At 39.6% G+C, this 19,805-nt stretch overlaps 1 protein-coding gene across 4 annotated transcripts in view; it reads left to right on the top strand.

The window, feature by feature from the left end:
- The window catches only part of GRIN2A (glutamate ionotropic receptor NMDA type subunit 2A), a 427,129-nt gene that overhangs the window by 339,803 nt on the left and 67,521 nt on the right, over positions 1–19,805 (top strand). For all 4 annotated transcript variants that reach the window (XM_026446647.1, XM_026446648.1, XM_026446650.1 and 1 more), the window contains 4 exons: positions 6,841–7,009; positions 7,165–7,318; positions 13,727–13,852; positions 18,295–18,524. In XM_026446647.1, coding sequence (XP_026302432.1) covers positions 6,841–7,009; positions 7,165–7,318; positions 13,727–13,852; positions 18,295–18,524 — 679 coding nt within the window. The remainder of the gene's footprint in view (positions 1–6,840; positions 7,010–7,164; positions 7,319–13,726; positions 13,853–18,294; positions 18,525–19,805) is intronic.

Raw genomic sequence — 19,805 nt, 5'->3', positions numbered from 1 at the left:
TTAAAATATATAAAACATATTTTTATATGTTAAAATATATAAAACATTTTTTATGTTGAAAATGTATAAAACATTATATATTTTTGTATGTCAAAAATATGTAAAACTTTTTTTTTTATATAATGACAGGATCTTGCTCTGTCCCCCAGGACGGAGTGCAGTAGTGTGATAATGGCTCACTGCATTCTTGAACTCCTAGGCTCAAGCGATCCTCTCACCCCAGCCTCCTGAATAACTGAGACTACAGGCCTGCGCCACCAAGTCTGGATCATTTTTTAATTAATTTTTTTTAGAGACAGGAGTCTTGCTGTGTTACTAAGGCTGGTCTCAAGCTCCTGACCTTAAGTGATCCTCATGCCTTGGCCTCCTGAGTCACTGGGATTACAGATGTGAACCACTGTGTCCAGTTTCCTTTAGTCTTTTTAAAAATAATTATCTCATTTCCACTTTTCTGGCTGTCCCTTTGCTTTCGCCCACACATTCTTCTTCCTTCCATCTCCTTTATAGATCCCAGATTCGTGCTTCTCAAAAACATTAAAAACATCTCTCTATTTGGGAGTGAACGCACACCTTGCATGTTACTTTCTGATACAATCCAGGTGCAAATGGAACTTCTGGCCGCTTCTCAGCTCAGCAACAGCTAGCAGGCACTGCATCTGTGTCATTTCTCCTTTTGTTATGATCGAAGAAAGAGCTAGCATTGTCTATTATGAGGTCCCCCTTAATCTACAAACCCTCTGGGGACACAGAAACCTCCATGGCCAACTCCGAGGCCCTGATCCTGGTATTTCCTAATTCAAACATAAGCAAAAACACCACCTCATAGGCGACTCACAGAAGAAAAAGGCCTGCTGTTGGATGGAAACTTTATTTTTTTTCTGAGTCTTTTCTGATCCGTTTCTTTTACCTACTTCTTACTCATCCTTTAAGTGTCGCTCCAGCATCCCAAGCTGGGTTAGCTCTTCCTACTTCCACAGTACCTGAGTCTGTCTCTCTCTTCCCTCATCACCTGTCTGTACAGTGTATAGTGTATCTGTCTTCTCCCTGGCTTCTGAGCCACCTACATATAGGGAATGTGACTTACTAATATTTGCACCCTCAGTTACAAGGGCACAGCATGACACACCAATGTTTGTTTCATGACTAGGAAGAGAGATTTTTACTTCCTTGTTTCAAACTCCAGTCTCAGCCATTATCACACAAGATGCAAGTCCCCAGATCTCAGTCCTTTAGATCAGGATTTTAAAGATATATATGTAATTGCTAAATGTACTATGAAGGCCTATTTTGGTTTGGAGAAAGTTTTATCAGTGAGGTCACAAATGTCAGCCTCTTTGAAGTTGAAATCCTGAATACATCATGGAATAAATAAATATGCCCCTCCTAAAAAGTCCTTTCCTTTCTCCATTGTCCCCACTGTAGCTCCCTGGGATGAAGCTTTTTTTTGATAAGCAGTCCCCCAGCCTCCACTCTCCTGGAGATGAGGAAGAGGTGGGGCCCACCAAGGAAGGGCAAGTGTACATCCCGTGATTCATGATTCGTGATTCATCATGATTCATAATTGTGCGAAACAGACCATGTTTTGGGGTCATGAATGTTTTAATGATTTTTGCTGAATTCCTTTACAGTGAAATAACAGCGACATTGTTATAAATAAAATTGTTATAATACAGATTGAATGAATGTGCATTAAGCACAGTTTACATGTTAGGCACATTGCTGGGCACAGGGGATACACTGATGAACAAGGAGAGCAAAAGCCTAGTACCTTTCCATCATGGAATATATGTGGTTAGAAAACAATTCAACCAGGAAGAAATGGGCAACCCCATGTTGTAATAAACCTTGTGATGAATAGAAAGAGAGTGGTGTGAGAAGAGAGGAAATCGGGGCATGTGGGGTTACTTTAGCTCACACAGGTAAGGTTTAAGTTGATATATACAGGATGAGAAGGAGCCAGACATGTGAAGATATGGGGAAAGCCTTCCAGGTAGAGACAATGGCAGGTGCAAAGGCCCTGGGGAGGAAAGGAGCTTGGGAGTTTGGGAAACAGAAGGAAACCCAGTGCAATGCTAGAGAGTAATGAATTACAAGGAGGACAGAGATGATGTGGGAATGTTGTCAGAGGATGTTCTAATTTGGGTGGGTGCTCTCTGAGCAGAACTTGGCCCAGTGAAGAAAGCAAAGTGGCTGGCACAAAGCAGAGTCTAACCTCAGTGGGACACCTCCTCTATGATAACAATACCCTCTGTGTTTCAATAGGGCAATCAAATGAGGCCCCTTGTGTTCCAGAATCAATAATAGGAGTTTAGAATCTTTAAAATCCAAAGCCCTGGAGCTGAAAACAAGTAGATCCCCAAGTACTGAGTCACATTTATATGAAGAAGAGAAATCAAAATAAATTGCTGTCTTTAAAAGAATTGACTTTTCTACTGAAGACTATCAACAGCTTAACAGGTTCAAATTCACGTTTTTGGTTTCTGTGAGGAGATAGTAGCTTGCAGCTTTCCTTCTTCCACTTGGGGATATGAGGAGTTTACCATGTGTCCAGATGAAATGAAAGTCTTTGACTCATGTGAGAGCAATAGAGAATTGCTAGGATCCACTAATCCCAACATTAAAGAAGATTAGATCAATTGCATTTCCTACAGGTAATGTCTTTGAGACAGGCTGGTCAGTTGCAAAAAGGATTCCTGTTACACAATATGATTGTATGAAATGTTTTTTGTTTCTCACTTCTGATAAATGGTGGGGTCTTCTAAGAATACCAGGTAACAAGAAATGAGCTGAGAAATCTTTCTCTCTGCTCTGTTAGTTGGGTGATAAAGACATGCAGAGAAAATTGGAAAAATCATTTGGCCTGATGTGTAGCGAGAAATGGCCATACTGTCAATTAAGCTCCCAAACTGTCAAATCGTTGGTGGGAAGAAAGGAAATTTATTTTTAAGTGCTGGATGAGATTTGTCTGAGTCTCCATGGTGGACAGGAGCCAACCCAGGACCTGGACACAGCTCTGACTCGCATGGCTGTGCTCGTATCCACTGGCTATACTGGGAAATTGTAGAGCTGGTAAAGTGGACTATTTATTGGATCCCTGTCCCCATATTTGTTTTTATGAGTCATTCCCTCTCTTGGGTGGTGGTAGAGCACTGCGAGAGATCACATGGGGACCATTTCTCAGTCTGTGTAGTTAAGTCACATCCCCTGCACGCCCACACAAGGGCTGTAATAGGAACCAACAGACGTTCCCAATTACAAGCTGGTCTGCAATTCCATAATTACTGTGATAAATTCAACTATTGAATTTGCTGCGTGCCTTTTTCATCCTGTGTCCCCTGGGACCAGTTCCATGTCTTGTGCACAGTAGACACTTAGTGGGTGCTTGTTGGGTGAAAATGCATCCGTGATCATTTGTATTTAGAAATACACCTGGGGTTCAGGGATATGGGTGAGATAACTCGTAAACTGGCTGAGGTTTCCAGGGAAACCAAAGAATGCCACTATATGCCCGTGACCCTTAATCTTAAACCTGGAGCATCTAAAACTTCTGTCTAATCTCCCAGAAATCTTGACCAGGTGAAGGAAGAGCCTGTGACAGGGGAAGAAGGGAAGGAACATAGAATGAAGGTGATAAAAATAAGTAGAGGTGGGGAAAGAGTGTCAGTGCATGGCCAACAGCGACCAGAAAGAAAAAGAGAGAATTCGATTTTGACATGTTTTTTCAGAGCCATGTATACCGAGAAGGAAGTAGTATCTGGACATTCCATCAACTTTAGTGTACTTAGGACACATTTCTATCATATTTGTGGCAGTTTTAACTCTAGCCCAACCCCCTCCATTCTGGGTAATTGGTGGAGATGGAGCTGGCACATACCCCATGACTGTACGGTGTTGATGTCACATCACATGTAAATATACACAGATGTGACCCCCACACTAAGGATGCTGGATCACAGCAGGTCATCCAGCCTCTAGGCAAGAGAGTAAAGTCTCTTTGGTGGTCTGGGCTGAGAGAAGCAGAGTAGTTGAGTACAAATCACTGACAGGATGTGGGGGTGGGGTGCAATGGTGAAGAGAGTGATTCAAAACAGGCGGTCTTTGATCCTGAGATAAAGGAAAGCATTGATAAGCAGGTGTCATTTACAACCCACTTCTGTTACTCAAAATTATGTTTTCCCACTTGAGTATGGTGGCTCACACCTGTAATCCCAGCACATTGAAAGGCCAAAGTGGGAGTATCACTTGAGGCCAGGAGGTCCAGGCTGCAGTGAGCCATGATCGCATCGCTGCAACCCAGTCTGGGCAACAGAGCAAGAGTATGTCTCTTAAAAAAATTGTTCTGTCAAATCTGCCTACCTTCATGGATATAGAGATGATGCATATCATATAAATCAATGTTGTTTGATGTGTGTGTGTTGTCAATTACATAAGTAGTATGTACTTACTAGATAATTTGGGGAAAAATCCCTAAAATTATAAAAAAGAAAACATGTTTTTCACCATTCCAAAATAGCTATGCTTGCTTCTTCCTTCCTTCCTTCCTTTCTCTCTCTCTCTCTTTCTTTTTTCCTTCCTTCCTTCCTTTCCTTCCCTCCCTCTTTCTCTTTCTCTCTCTCCCTTTCTTTCTTTTCCTTTTTCTCTTTTATTTCCTTCCTTCCTTCCTTCCCTCCCTCCCTCTCTCTCTTTTTCTGTCTCCCTCTTTCTCTCAATTTCTTTCTTTTCTTCCTTTCTTTTCCTTTTCTTTTCTTCTTTCTCTCTCTCTCTCTCTTTACTTTCTTCTCTCCCCTCCCCTCCCGTTTCCTCCCCTCCCCTCCCCTCTCCTTTCCTTTCCTTTCTTTCAATAGAGTCTCACTCCATCACCTAGGCTGGAGTGCAGTGGTATGATCTTGGCTCACTGCAACCTCTGCCTCCCAGGTTGAAGCTATTTTTATGTCTCCTACATAGCTGGGATTACAGGTGCATGCCACCATGCCCAGCTCATTTTTGTATTTTTAGTAAAAATACAGTTTCTCCATGTTGGCCAGGCTGGTCTCAAACTCGCAAACTCAGGGGATCCACCCAACTTGGCTTCCCAAAGTGCTGAGATTACAGGAAAGAGCCACTGTGCCTGTCCTATGCTTCATATTTCATTGTTTTTCCATACAGTTGTTTCATAAGCTCATCTGCTTTTATATAGCTGTGATTATTCTGTTTGTACTACTGTGTAAACTACTTCTTTCATATGACATGAAACATAAGAATTTTCCTGTGATGATGTTGGATTTCCATAGACATCACTTTAGTGCTTAGGTAACACTCTAATGTGTGGATGTGCCAAAAATGGGATATTCAAACAGAGAACATATTCATGAAATGCATGACTCAAAGACATGGTTGAGCTAATGGGATGTCCATTAATCAAGCATATTGCCCAGAAAGGCCTTGATCTTATGTGAGTTGTGTAAGTACTTTTTGCTATCAGTTGGATAGACCAGTATTTCCTTTCTTTTCTCTTTTTTCTCTCCTTCCTTCCTTTTTCTTCCTTTCTTTCTTTCTCTTTCTCCTTCCTTCCTTCCCTCCCTCCCTCCTTCCTTCCTTCCTTCCTTCCTTTCTTTCTTTCTTTCTTTCTTTCTTTCTTTCTTTCTTTCTTTCTTTCTTTCTTTCTCTCTCTCTCTCTCTCTCTCTCTCTCTCTCTCTCTCTCTCTCTCTTTCTTTCTTTTCTTGTTTCACTCTTGTCACCCAGGCTTGAGTGCAATGGCATGATCTTGGCTCACTGCAGCCTCTGCCTCCTGGGTTCAAGTCATTCTCATGCCTCAGCCTCCTGAGTATCTGGAACTACAAGCACCTGCCACCATGCCTGGCTAATTTTTGTATTTTTAGTAGAGACAGGGTTTCACCATGTCAGCCAGGCTGGTCTTGAACTCCTGACCTCAGGTGATCCACCCGCCTCGGCCTCCCAAAGTGCTGGAATTATAGGCGTGAGCCACCATACCCAGCCTCCTTTCTTTTTGAAGGTATTTTTCTGGTTTGCAAGGGTGTCCTTTGAATATGTTTTGTTCAGGTGAATACACCTTGCTGTATTCAAAACAGTAAGTATAGCCTTGGTAGAGTATACAATAGCCTTTAAGATAGCTTAAATTTTAATAGGGCTTTTACCTGATCAAGGACTTTGTTTTTAGAGGTGTTTCCTTTTATACTATATGTCACATATGTAGATAGGGAAGACATTATTAATGAGCCCTCATGTGACATTTGGCTCTATCAAGAGAAGTTTGGTCCACAAACTCAGGCATGGAATAGAACCCAGGTCTCCTGATTCTTGGTTGAGTTGTTCTCTGGGTACCTTCACTTCTCCCCTTTGGTTTCAAGCCTCTGTAATTATAAAATGAAGCAAAACCCTGCTTTCTCTGAGAATTTCACATCTTCCTCTCTTCCATTCTCTAATAAGTTTTTATGACTCAGTTTAGATCGGATGACTAAACTCTAATCTAAAATTGTATGTGTTATAAACTCTTAAAAATTTAAGAGTTGGTAATTTTTACCTGTTTAATGGGTATACAAATATCACCTAATTCAGAAAATGTCATGGAGATTACTTCAACAATTAGCATAAAGCCTTTAGGATAGTGCCTAGCAAATAGTAATTACTCAGTAAGTGTTAGCTCTTGTCATGATAACTGCTATAATTAAGGACACTTTCTGCTTTTGCTGTCATATACTCACTGTGGGTCCTTGGGAAAGACACTTCCCCTTTTTAAACTTCATTTTACTCATCTGAAAAATAGGAGAAGAGTACAGCTAATGATTGTGAACAAACCTTCCAGTGCTAACATTCTGTGGTCCTGGGATTTTTCTTTACAGCAATTCAACCAATGAGGGGATGAATGTGAAGAAATGCTGCAAGGGGTTCTGCATTGATATTCTAAAGAAGCTTTCCAGAACTGTGAAGTTTACTTACGACCTCTACCTGGTGACCAATGGGAAGCACGGCAAGAAAGTTAACAATGTGTGGAATGGAATGATCGGTGAAGTAAGTTACCTTTTCATCCCTTGGACTCTTATTCAGACAAAGTGCCTGCAGTCCTCAGGAATGTTGGCAGGAAAAGTAAAGGTACTGTTCTTCTTCTTCTTTTCTTTTTCTTTTTTTTTTTTTTTTTTTTTTTTTTTTGCCTTGCATCCATCCAGGTGGTCTATCAACGGGCAGTCATGGCGGTTGGTTCTCTCACCATCAATGAGGAACGTTCTGAAGTGGTGGACTTCTCTGTGCCCTTTGTGGAAACGGGAATCAGTGTCATGGTTTCAAGAAGTAATGGCACCGTCTCACCTTCTGCTTTTCTAGGTGTGTGAATTTCATAATGACTATTGCTTTCCTATAAGGAATTGTAGGAAATCTTGTTTGCTCAGAGGATGGGGCCGGAAAGGAACTTGTTCAGTTCCATTTGGCCATGGCAGCATTTGAATTATCCTATGAGAGGGTTAGGCTTTGTGTCCCTACCCAAATCTCATCTGGAATTGTAATCCCCAGCTGTTGGGGGAGAGACCTGATGGGAGGTGACAGGATCATGGGGAACATTTCTCCCATTCTGTTCTTGTGATAGTGAGTGAGTTCTCATGAGATCTGATGGTTTAATAAGGGGCTCTTCCCCCTTCGCTTCACTTCTCTCACGTGCCACCATGTAAGACGTGCCTGCTTCCTCTTTTGCCATGATTGTAAGTTTCCTGGGTACCCCCCAGCCATGTGGAACTGTGAGTCAATTAAACCCCTTTCCTTTATAAATTACCCAATCTCAGACAGTTTTTTTTTTTTTTAGATGGAGTCTAGCTCTGTTGCCTAGGCTTGAGTGCAGTGGTGTGATGTCAGCTTACTGCAGCCTCTGCCTCCTGGCTTCAAGCGATTCTCCCACCTCAACCTCCCTAGTAGCTGGGATTACAGGTGCCCACCACCATGCCTGGCTAATTTTTGTGTAGAGATGGGGTTTCACCATGTTGGCCAGACTGATCTCAAACTCCTGACCTCAAGTGATTCTCCGGCAGTTCTTTATAGCAGCGTGACAGTAGACTAATACAACCTAATTCACTCCCCTCCATCCCCAGTTCACATCTTTCATTTGTCTTAAACTTGGAAAAAGCTGCTGAAAAAAATATGATCACATATTCAGATACTGGTCTTGACTCTGTAGAATGTAAATTAATAGATATATTGCTTAGAATCTTGAAAACATTTAAAAAATAAACCTGTCTGTCCACAGTTAATTTAAAAACCAGCTCATAAACCTTTATTCAGCATCTACATATCCATCCTCCATCCCACAAAGAACAGCAGTCATTTATTTGCTCGATGTAAGAGTGGAAATAATGATGACTGTACAATGATTTATGCCAGTATTCTGCTAACAGAAGTAGTCTGAAAAGTATACGCTGATTTAAAATTAATCAAATCATATTTTAATTGTGACTACCCATTAAGCCAAATAGTTTGTAAAGAAGGACATTCTTTTGATTTTTTAACCATTTCATAAATTTATGTTTTCACATAAAAGGTTTTTTTTTTTTTTTAATCAAGAAAAAGCTATATTTTCTATCATCTGCTTTTCTCTAGCACTCGGACTGTATTGGGTAGCCTGGCTAGAGTAGTTGAAACCTCATGGAACATAGTAAAGCATTATTTTTGTCTTTAAAGGAAAGTGTTGTATTAACTGTTTGGTTTTCATAAATGACTTTTGACCATAACTATCTTGTTGAATATCATGAAATTCAGATCACTAATTCCCCCTTGGCACTTCCATATAAGTGGGGTTGTCCCAAATTAGGGAAGGTTAAGACAAACCTGAATCTCTGGAGGAAAACGGAGAGGGGCAAAATATTACATATTTAATTTTTAAAAACTTTCAATAGCTCAGGGGTACAAGTGATTTTAGGTTATATGGACGAATTATATAGTGGTGAAATCTGGGCATTTAGTGTACCTGTCACCTTAATAGTGTACATTGTAAGTAATTTTTCATCACTCATGTCCCTCCCATCCTCTCCCTTTTTGAGTCTCCAGTGTCCATTATACCATTTGTGTGCTTTTTCATACCCATAGCTTAGCTTTCATTTAGAAATGAGAACATGGAGTATTAGATTTTCCATTCCTGAAAAACCCATCCCCTAGTTCACATCTTTCATTTATCCCAAACTTAGAAAAAGCTGCTAAAAAAATAAGATCACATAAATAGATACTGGTCTTGACTCTGTAGAATGTAAATTAATAGCTATATTGCTTAGAGTCTTGAAAACATTTAAAAAATAAACCTGTCGGTCCACAGTTAATTTAAATCAGCCCATAAACCTTTATTCAGCATCTACATACCCATCCTCCATCTCACAAAGAACAGCAGTCATTTATTTAGATGACTAGCAAATATTTAGGATGATGGCCTCCAGTTTCATCCAAGTTGCTGCAAAAGACATTGCATCATTCTTTTTTATGGCTGAGTAGTATTCCACAATGTATATATACCACATTTTCTTTATGCAGTCATCAGCTGATGGACACATAGGTTGATTCCATATCTTTACAATTGTGAGATGTGCTCTGATAAACATATGTATGCAAGTGTCTTTTTGATATAATGACTTCTTTTCCTTTGGGTAGATACCCAGTAGTGAAATTGCTGGATCAAATGGTAGATCTACTTTTAGTTCTTTGAGAAATCTCCACCCTGGGAAAATAGTTATATTAAGGTCGACTAACTTTCTTACATTTTTCCAGAGACAAAAATAACTTTATCTCTTAAAGCAAATTGTAAACTCAAACCAAATTGTGGACACCAACTCCAAGCCCGTTGTCTTATTCTTCCACTGTCTTCATTTATATGTAACGTTAGCATCCAGTGAAACTTTTGTGTTTCATTCTCTTCAGTGAAATATTGACTAACAGGATTTTGGACACTGCCTTACATTCAGAGCTCTGTGGATTTACTGTTTTCATTTTCGATAATCCATTTAAGCTGTTAAAATCCTTGCCACTCTCTGGATTTGATTGTGTACTAGTTGCTTCAATTTTTGTAACCTTTGTTGGAGTAATGTGGACCCTGACAAATACCTCATTATGTTCCTTTTGTCCCTCTGTCTGACATGGATTCAGATACTCATATCTTAATAAGAGAGCCTCACTATGCCAGGAACAATGCAACCAGCTGATACTGACAACACATGCAGAATCTTAATAATTCTTAGGTGGACATTCACTAAGTCCACCTGAGAATTTAGGTAGACTCTTTAGTCACTCCTAGTCATGTTTCCCCTCGTTCCCTTTCAGACTCTTTGGCAGGAATCCTTTGCCCTGGAGGTTAAGAAAGGGTTAAAGGAAGTGAGTTCATTGATCAAAATGGAAAGAAATTGTTTCTTTTTTTAGAAAAAAAATATTGTATTTCTTTAGTGAGCTAGAGAGAATTCTTTTTCCAATTCAGTCAGAGAGAAAAAAATATCAATTGGCTTGTCTCATGAAAATGGGTCGCTAATATTGAATCTGGCCTCAACCCAGTTTCTCTAGATTTTTATCTTACTTGCGTTTGTAAAACATTTCCATAAAAAAGTCAAGTATTTTGCTAAATTTAGCAAAACCTCTCTTTCCCCGCACTTTTCCTGCTGCATTTTTTAAAGTAAAATAAATTATAACCAGAGGAAACTATTTTCAAAGCTGTTTTTGCACAGTAGGCTTAATATTTTTCCTAGTCACTAAATTACATCCTTATTTGATTGACTGTGCACCCCCTTATTTACGGTCATTATCTACAGATTTTGAAAGTCATAATGAACCATGCTAAGCTACATTTTTCCATTCACTGGCTCAGTCACTGAAAGAGCCAAAACATTCAAAATCTGATTGTATTGCTCTTCATTATTTCCTATTCTCTCTCCTCCCCAAACTCCATTAACTCACATCAGAAGCACTTGCAGGTAATGCCTCTAAGCTTTTTGTGTAAAAATGTAACCACTGGCTCTTCAAGGACAGAGATGGCATCTCCTGTAATATTTCTATCTAGCTAATTCTGAAGACTTTCCAAACAAGTTGTATTCTTTGATCCAAAGAAATGCTGACCTGGTATCTCCTCGATTGCAGTTCCTTCATGGACAAATGCTGAATCTGTTTTAAGCCATTAGAGGATGTAATAGAGAGTTATTTAAACTATTTCTGGGTCACTCCTTAGACACTGTAGACATGGCTTTAATGATGTTCTAATGTTTTTCTTTGTTTTGGGGCATGTGTCTGCACGCATGCATTCACGTGTGTGGTATCTTAGAATAGCAACACTTCGGGGCACTCATACATACTTACTTTACTAAAATCATAGTACTGCCTCAGATCTGTGCTGTGCTCACAAGTTAAGGAACAGATGTGGTCAGTTCCAAGTGGGGAGACATCTGGAATCAGTTGCTTCATCAGTTTCTGCCTGATTTTCTGACTGGTGTGTTAGTGACAAGTATGCACCTGCCAAAAAAAGTTCACTGCAGGTTTACAGTTTCTTGCATGCACATAGGATAATTCAGTTGTGGTCCCTTCTAATGTTTAAAAATAATGTTTTCACAGCCTGCAGAGAAATAGAAGTTACCAGATTAATAAATGTGCTTTTTCAAAAACCAGCATGCCCTTTTCAGTACCACGGACAGCGTATTGTTGCCCCAGTATTTCTGGCTTTAATCCTAGAATCAAACAGCTATTCCACTCAATATATTGTCGTATATTGTGTGCCTCACACACGAACAAACACTTTCATGTATATACCCATTTACTCATCACAATGATCCTCCTCCGATAAGACACACTATGCAACTCGGAGAATTATTTTATCTCTATTCTTGAATATGAAGTACTTTTAAATCTCCTAATCATTTATTTATCTAATTTCCTTTTTGGATACAACTCAGTATTAAAGTGCTGTTATTTCAGGGACATAATATTGTTTATTACTCAAGCTAAATTTAAAATAAATTTCAGTAGCAGTCTCATTGATTTCTTGGAGCACATCTTGTGTTACTTAAGTTGTGTTACCTGTTGCTTTTTAATATATTTGCACTATCAAACTGCATTAGAAAGCATTCCTTACAGCTTTTAAATTATCCAATATAGCCAAAGTTAAGTTCAGACATATTAGTTTCTTGTTATACATTAAGCTCATTAAATTGGATTTTGTGATGACTTCTAACCGTGTTAAGTAGTCATACTCTAATAAGAAAGTGGCCTGCTTTCAACCTAGTTCTTTATTATTATAAGTAGCTTCATTAGGAAAACAATTTTAAATAATATGTTTACTATTCAAGAGGTATTATCGGACTTATTTTAACCCTCAGAAAATATTTGCTTATGAGGAAAAGGTTTTTAAGTTCATTGGTGTCTATAGGCAGTTTCTTCCCCATGATACATTCAGGTGGAGATGTATTCATTTTCAAAATTTACTTTCTGTTGATTTTGTAGCAAATCTATACCATAAATAAAATGGCTTCAGTCAGCTAATTTTCGTATCCTCAATAAAGTTGAATAGAAATGTTATTTTACATAATATTTCTTACCTTTCTAGAGTGTCATAAGACTTAGAGCCTTATGACTTGACCTGCCCTTCTGACACATCCACCTACTGCTTAAGTTACATGCAAATGAGCTGATGAAAACTACTTTTAGTGAAAATAACCATCTATCCATCTACTATTTTATTGCCTCTACCCTTTAAGTGATGCTTTTTTTATTGAATTATCATGTGAACATAATATTCTCAATTGACTTTCAATTGCATTTAAGGCTGCTACCAACATCAACAAGATTAATAAAGCATAGCAATCTCATCTGTCTGAGGCAGAAGGTGAAATGGACAGTGTGGTAGATTATAACTTTCCAATATTTCTGTCACCCATGATTTTATGATTCTTTTCCAACAGGTTATAATTCTCCCTTTATTTTCAGAATTCCCTGCATATCATCTTTCTAGCATGAAAAAATAAAAACAAAAATAAAAATAAAAACCACAACAATTTGCAGGAGCCTATGGTTAACTATTAGGGCCTAGTCTTCTTTTTTTCTTCCTAGCTTTAGCCCCCTGGATGGTTCTATAATTGCAAAGGAACCTATGGTCAGTCTATTTGCATTCTAACTTGCTACCTCTTTCTTATCACTCTTTTTTCTTCTGATTATCCTTGACCTAATTTGTAAAATGTCCTATGCTCTTGTCTATTTTTATTATATTATATGCAATCTTATACCTCAAATATTTCGTAGAATAAAGAATGATTTAAATTGATGAATTAAAAATGACTGGCTGGCCAGGAGCAGTGGCTCACGCCTAAAATCCCAGCACTTTGGGAGGCCGAGGTGGGCGGATCACCTGAGGTCAGGAGTTCAAGACCAGCCTGGGCAACATGGCAAAACCCCGTCTCAACTAAAAATACAAAAATTAGCCAGGTGTGGTGGCACATGCCTGTAGTCCCAGCTACTCGGAAGGCTGAGGCAGGAGAATTGCTTGAATTTGGGGGTAGAGGTTGCAGCGAGCTGAAATTGTGCCACTGCACTCCAGCCTGGGTGACACAGTGAGTGAAACTACATCTAAAAAATAAAAATAAAAATAAAAAACGATTAGCTTCTTTTGAAGGATCAGATTCAAATTAGAGAAAATATTTTTGGTGAGCCTGCAAATGGATGTCTGTGCTTCCTGCTGGAAGTGAGGAAGAGATAATTGACCACTTTTCCATTCCTCCATCTGTTTATTTGCAGAACCATTCAGCGCCTCTGTCTGGGTGATGATGTTTGTAATGCTGCTCATTGTTTCTGCCATAGCTGTTTTTGTCTTTGAATACTTCAGCCCTGTTGGATACAACAGAAACTTAGCCAAAGGGAAAGGTAAGGATACCTTCATGAGCATGATTCAATGTTGATGCAATTTCATTTACCTTTAATGAACATTTCAGGTTTAGAATACATTACTCTAGACCAGGCGTGGTGGCTCACGCCTGTAATCCCAGCACTTTGGGAGGCCGAGGTGGGTGGATCACGATGTCAGAAGTTCAGAACCAGCCTGACCAATATAATGAAACCCATCTCTACTAAAAATACAAAAATTTGCTGGGCATGGTGGCACACACCTGTAATATCAGCTACTCGGGAGACTGAGGCAGGAGAATCGCTTGAAACCAGAAGGCAGAGGTTGCAGTGAGTTGAGATTGTGCCACTGCACTCCAGCCCGAGTGAAGAGCGAGGCTCCATCACACACACACACACACACACACACACAAAAGAATATACTGCATTGGTGTACCATTGTATGAATGGTGTTTGGTCACTGATATTACTTGTAATGCCAGAAAAGTATGGTTTATGTCCTTTGACTGAAGGATAAAACAGAATGAAATATTTTAATCTTGTTATCACCTGAAGTCAATAGTTGTTAGGTGAAAACCACTGATGTTCAATTTGTTGGGAAAGCAGATTTGAAGAAGCTTTTCTGGCAATTAATTTAAAAGATGCATGTCAAAAGAAATGCTAAAATTGTCATGGGTTTCAACTTCAGTCTATGCAAAGAAAATGACTTTATAAAATCTAGTTTAAGAACATTCCTCAAACTACTGAATCAATTTACATTAGTTTGACAATAAATATAATTATGAAGTGATATCTTTCCCCCTAGAGTTATATTTTCCTCTCGGAGGTGCCAAGAGGAAATTAAGTGTGCTAAGACCAAGTGCATTGATCTTAGTGCACTGTAGTTGATAAAGGGACAATCAGTAGATAGGAAGTAAAATTGGGAGGCATTCATTGGCTATAACTCATTAAAAGGATCCCACTCTAAAAAAAAAAAAAAAAAAAAAAAAAGGATCCCACTCTAGCCAGGGTTTATGTCATACATATTATGCCATTTTGAGTGGGCTTTCCTCAGTGGGCACTACCTTCTAAGTGGGTGTTATCAGAAAAGTGTCAGAACCAAATCTCTTTCCCAAAAAATGACTTGATATGGAGAGGATGGAACTTGAAGTCTCATATCCCCCCAAAAGCAGAGCACTTTAATGTGATTGATACATATTCTTTTTACTTGGATGTTTTAATGTTGGCAACAGTCAACAGGGCGTGGGAATCTGTTAGGAACCTGGTTTTATTGAAATCTTTCAACTTCTTCCTCACCATTGAAGAGTGGTGATTACCGCATAAACCATCTTCAATCAACCAAATACTAAACAATGCCATAAATAATGTTGTTGTGTTTAATGGGAGATTGCAAGCCTTCATTTAAAGGGTAACTTAACCACTAAGAAGATTTCCAACAGGGTGGAATCTGAGATGTTTCTGTGAGTGACTTTACTGGGATACAGTAGTCCTTTACATTTGCATAATCAGGGCTTGTGCTGTTGTGAATTTACACATTTATCTGATGAATATTTATCAAATGAGTACTATGTGCCAGGAGGCACTATACTGCTGCCAGAGATAATGTGGTAAATCAAATAGAGATTTTCTTTCAGGAAGTTTAGAATTTAGTTGTGAAAATAACATGTAGACACACAAATTAATAATCACAGATTATAATAAATATCAAGAAGAAGAAGAAGAAAGCATAGTAACATGATAGTGATGGGGTGCAGACACTACGTTAGATAAGATGGTCAGTGGGAAAGGATGTTCATTGAACTAGGACCTGAAGGGTGACATACGATTGTATCTGTGAAAAACAGTTACAATCATTTCATGTAAAAGGAACGGCAAGCAGAAAGGCTGAAATTAATCTTGAGATGTTCAAGAAACAGAAAAAGGCCGAGGCTCATGCTTGTGATCTCAAGGCTTTTTGAGGCCAAGGCAGGAGGATTGCCTGAGGTCAGGAGTTTGAGACCAGCCTGGCTAACATAGCAAGACCTCATTTCTACAATCAATCAATCAATCAATAAGTAAGCCAGGCATGGTGATGTGTGCCTGTAGTCCCAGCTACTCAGAAGCCTGAAGTAGGAGAATTACTTGAGCTCAGAAGATTGAGGTTGCAGTGAGCTGTGATCACACCACTGCACTCTAGCCTAGTCAGTAGATCAAGACCCTGTCTCTCTTAAAAAATAAAATAAAAAGACATCAGTGAATGAGGGAGACAATAGTATAAGATGAAATCAGAGAGATAGGCAATTGACCATGGTAAGCATGTCAGACTTTCTTCAAAATACAATGGAGGAGGCCAGGCACAGTGGCTCATGCCTGGAATCCCAGCACTTTGGGAGGCTGAGGTAGGCAGGTCACTTGAGGTAAGAAGTTCGAGACCAGCCTGGCCAATATGGCAAAACCGCATCCCTACTAAAAATACAAAAATTAGCTGGGTGTGGTGGTATGCTCCTGTAGTCCCAGCTGCTCCGGAGGCTGACACAGGATCCCTTGAACCTGGGAAGTGGAGGCTGCAGTGAGCCGAGATTATGCCACTGCACTGCAGCCTGAGCAACAGAGCAAGTCTCCATCTCAAAAAAAAAAAAAAAAAAAAAAGGTGGGGAGAGAGGTGACATACATGTACAGAGCAAAAAAGCCACTAGGGCTACTCTATCCAGATAGTGTGTGGGGACGACAGTTGGAAGTGGGGATGGGAAGGACAGTTAAGAAAGTGTCACTTTTTCCAAGAGAAAGGATTGCAGTGACTTGGAACTGGTCAAGAACAATGAAAATACAGATAAGCAGGTAAATCCGAGTTGCACTTTGGAAGGTGAAAACGACCCATAGCCCATCCTGTGCAATATGTTCTCCTTTGACTGAAGCATGCCAGAAAGACTATTGTAAAGGACGGCATCAGTTGTGCAAACTCCTCAGCCCTTTCATTCTCTCCAGGCTCTGTTCCCAGCTCATCTGCTGTGGCAGCTCTCGGGAAATGACAGTTTCTTGTTTTTTTGTACAAAATGGTTTTCTGTTACATTTCACTGCACTTTATGGGAAAAGTTATATGGCCCAGTAATAGTATTCATGAATCAAGAATTCCTAGAAGTCTTGGACCGATCTATCTGAACTGCCTACATCTGATTCCCAAGTAGCTGTCATTTCTGATCAACGTGCATCCCTAAAAAAATTAAGTAGTTCATAAAGTTGACTGGATTAACTCTAAGTTTCCCCCAAGAATTTCCTGCCTCTTGAGAATAAGCCCAGAAGATCGTAAAACTAGCCAAATAGAAAGAGGAGAGATTGAGAATATGAGAATTAACTACCTTCTCTTTAATGGGTTGTGTCGTGGATATTATAAGTACTGCTGTAGGCTGGGTTTGGCCTCCAGCGTGCAGAGAGCTTGCTTTTCCTAGGCTTCCTGCCCAGCACTTCGTAACTTCCATTAATGTGAATTTGGTTCTGCCACTTTATTTATTGCCCACTCTGCTTGCATTGCCAGGTGACATCTGAGTAGATCATTTTTTCATACCTTCATTTACTTAAATGACACAAAAGTTAACCTCCTGTTAAAAGGAAAACCTACTTCCCTATGAAATGAGGGCATAAATTGATTTTTTTTTCCTCATGCAAAACAAAGACTTGAAAACCCTAATATGTGTGTTTTACAGCCTGCATATGCCCCATCTCCATGAATTTTGGCATATTGTTCTGTCTCTTTTAAGTCTGTTGCAAGGAACGTTTAAGAATCTTAAAAGGGCTGCATAGCTATTGCGAGGATATACTGGAAAAAGTGCTGTGATATGACATCAGTGTTCATTTTCGATGCCCCTGCAATGAAATGTCTTCCATCTGTGAAGTGTTGGAAGAATTAAGATCTATTGTTCCATTCCTTAATGTCTCCATTTGGAGAGAGTTTTAGTTTGGTTTAATTCTTATGTTGTGCACACTTTACATCTGAGTTTGAACAGGAGCAATTGCTAGGGACAATCGGATTAGAATACCAAACATCAGTCCTGCTAAATTGCATGGTTCCTATACGATAGCACATCCGATGAATTTGGAAGCAGTCCCCATGCACACATTTTTGTCAGGCTCTCTTTATGCTTATTAAGAAGGTTGGTTTCCTCAAATGGGAATCAAATCCAAATTTAAAACAGGTCATAACACTACTTCTTATTCAAACCCCCATTTTGCATAAGCATTTTCGTTTCCTTTCTTTTTTTAAAGAAGTGTGGCAAAAATCCAGTTGGATAGAACTGTGAGAAGAATGCTAATTTTTAAAGAAAAAATAAGTTATTGTGGTTCTAGGGCAATCACAGGACACAGCTATGATATAATTCCATCTTCTGGCAACCTTCAGTGTTGCTGGTGGCTGCTGCATGGTTCTCATACACATACAAATAGATGTTTTTTTCAGAAAATGCTGAGAATGTCCTTTTTGTCATCTGCAGCACCCCATGGGCCTTCTTTTACAATTGGAAAAGCTATATGGCTTCTTTGGGGCCTGGTGTTCAATAACTCCGTGCCTGTGCAGAATCCTAAAGGGACCACCAGCAAGATCATGGTATCCGTATGGGCCTTCTTTGCTGTTATATTCCTGGCCAGCTACACAGCCAATCTGGCTGCTTTCATGATCCAGGAGGAATTTGTGGACCAAGTGACTGGCCTCAGTGACAAAAAGGTAAGGCCACCTTGCTTTCATCTCTATCTGAGGATTGGTCTTAACTGCTCTCCTTTCAGGAGGAAGAGATTCGGGTGCCTCTCATTGAGATCCATCGAATCTAATACACAAAAACCAAAAGGTTTTTTTTCCCTTTAACTCAAATTGGCATCTTTCTTATAGTTTTTGAAACACAACCTTAAGCTTAGCTTTCCTAGAGCTAAAAGATTCCAGATCTAATTTGGAAGCATGGCTTCCCCGAGTGGTCGTGTTTCCTATTTTTATGATCTTTCTGATGATGCTTGTGAATGGCCTGTGACTCAAGTGCTTAGGTTGAAATTCATCCTTTCGAAAGTGTGATGTTGAGGAAGGCCCATTTGCCTGGATCAGAAGAAGTTGGGGTGAAGGAGCATTGTAGGCTGTGAGTACCTCATCTATGACATGAAAAAAAGTCATCTCTAAGCCCTACCCAGAGATAAAGTTGTCTGACAGCTCCACTTTTCCATACAGCCAAATCAGTCTCAGCGTCAGCGCTTCTGACTCACCTGAAATGTCTTCAAGGCACACAAAAGGAGCAGAGAGGTTTTTTTTTATTATTATTTTTAATTTCCCACTGGTTCCTTCTACTCAGATGTATCGCTAATCTTCCCTCATGGGGCTGTACTTCCCACAGCAGTAAGACAGGAGTAAAAACACCTGCTCTCTCATTCGCCACTGAAATGAAATGTAACAAGGGTTGCAGGGTTTGAGTAGCTATTCAGAAATGCACATTGAGGAAGAAAAGAGGTAAACTGGGTGCATCCTCCTATTGAGACTTTAGTTCAGGAAACATCCTGACTTGCTATTGAGACTTTAGTTCGGGAAACATCCTGACTTGCTAAGCTCAGCAAGTGTTGAGATTGCAGCACCGCAAAGATTTTCTGTTCCGTGTGTGGGGGGATAATTTGTCTCTCATTATAAAACCTCACTAACATATCTGGTTGACATAAGTCTACATATATCCTTTTGGCATTCATCAACAAACTGCTGAATAGAAAAATCAATCCATGGAAAGCTTTTACAGCTTATCCATGGTACACCCTGTGATTGAAAGAATCTTGTCAAGAGAGCTGATGAGGGGTTGGGGTTAAAGATGGAATCATTTCCACAGAGGCATGAGAGTGGCTCACCTCTCTCTGATGGTTTCCGATTGAGGCTTGAGTAAGGGTCACTCTACTGACCATGGCACACAAAGCCCTGTGTTATCTCACCTGCACCCACATTTCCTTCCTCTTGCCTCATCCCTGTCACTAAGTTGATTTT

The sequence above is a fragment of the Piliocolobus tephrosceles genome, chromosome 17, assembly GCF_002776525.5.
Source record: "Piliocolobus tephrosceles isolate RC106 chromosome 17, ASM277652v3, whole genome shotgun sequence".
Classification (NCBI taxonomy): Eukaryota; Metazoa; Chordata; class Mammalia; order Primates; family Cercopithecidae; genus Piliocolobus; species Piliocolobus tephrosceles.
The sequence above is the reverse complement of the archived record's forward strand: the minus strand, read 5'-3'. Positions and strand labels throughout refer to the sequence as shown.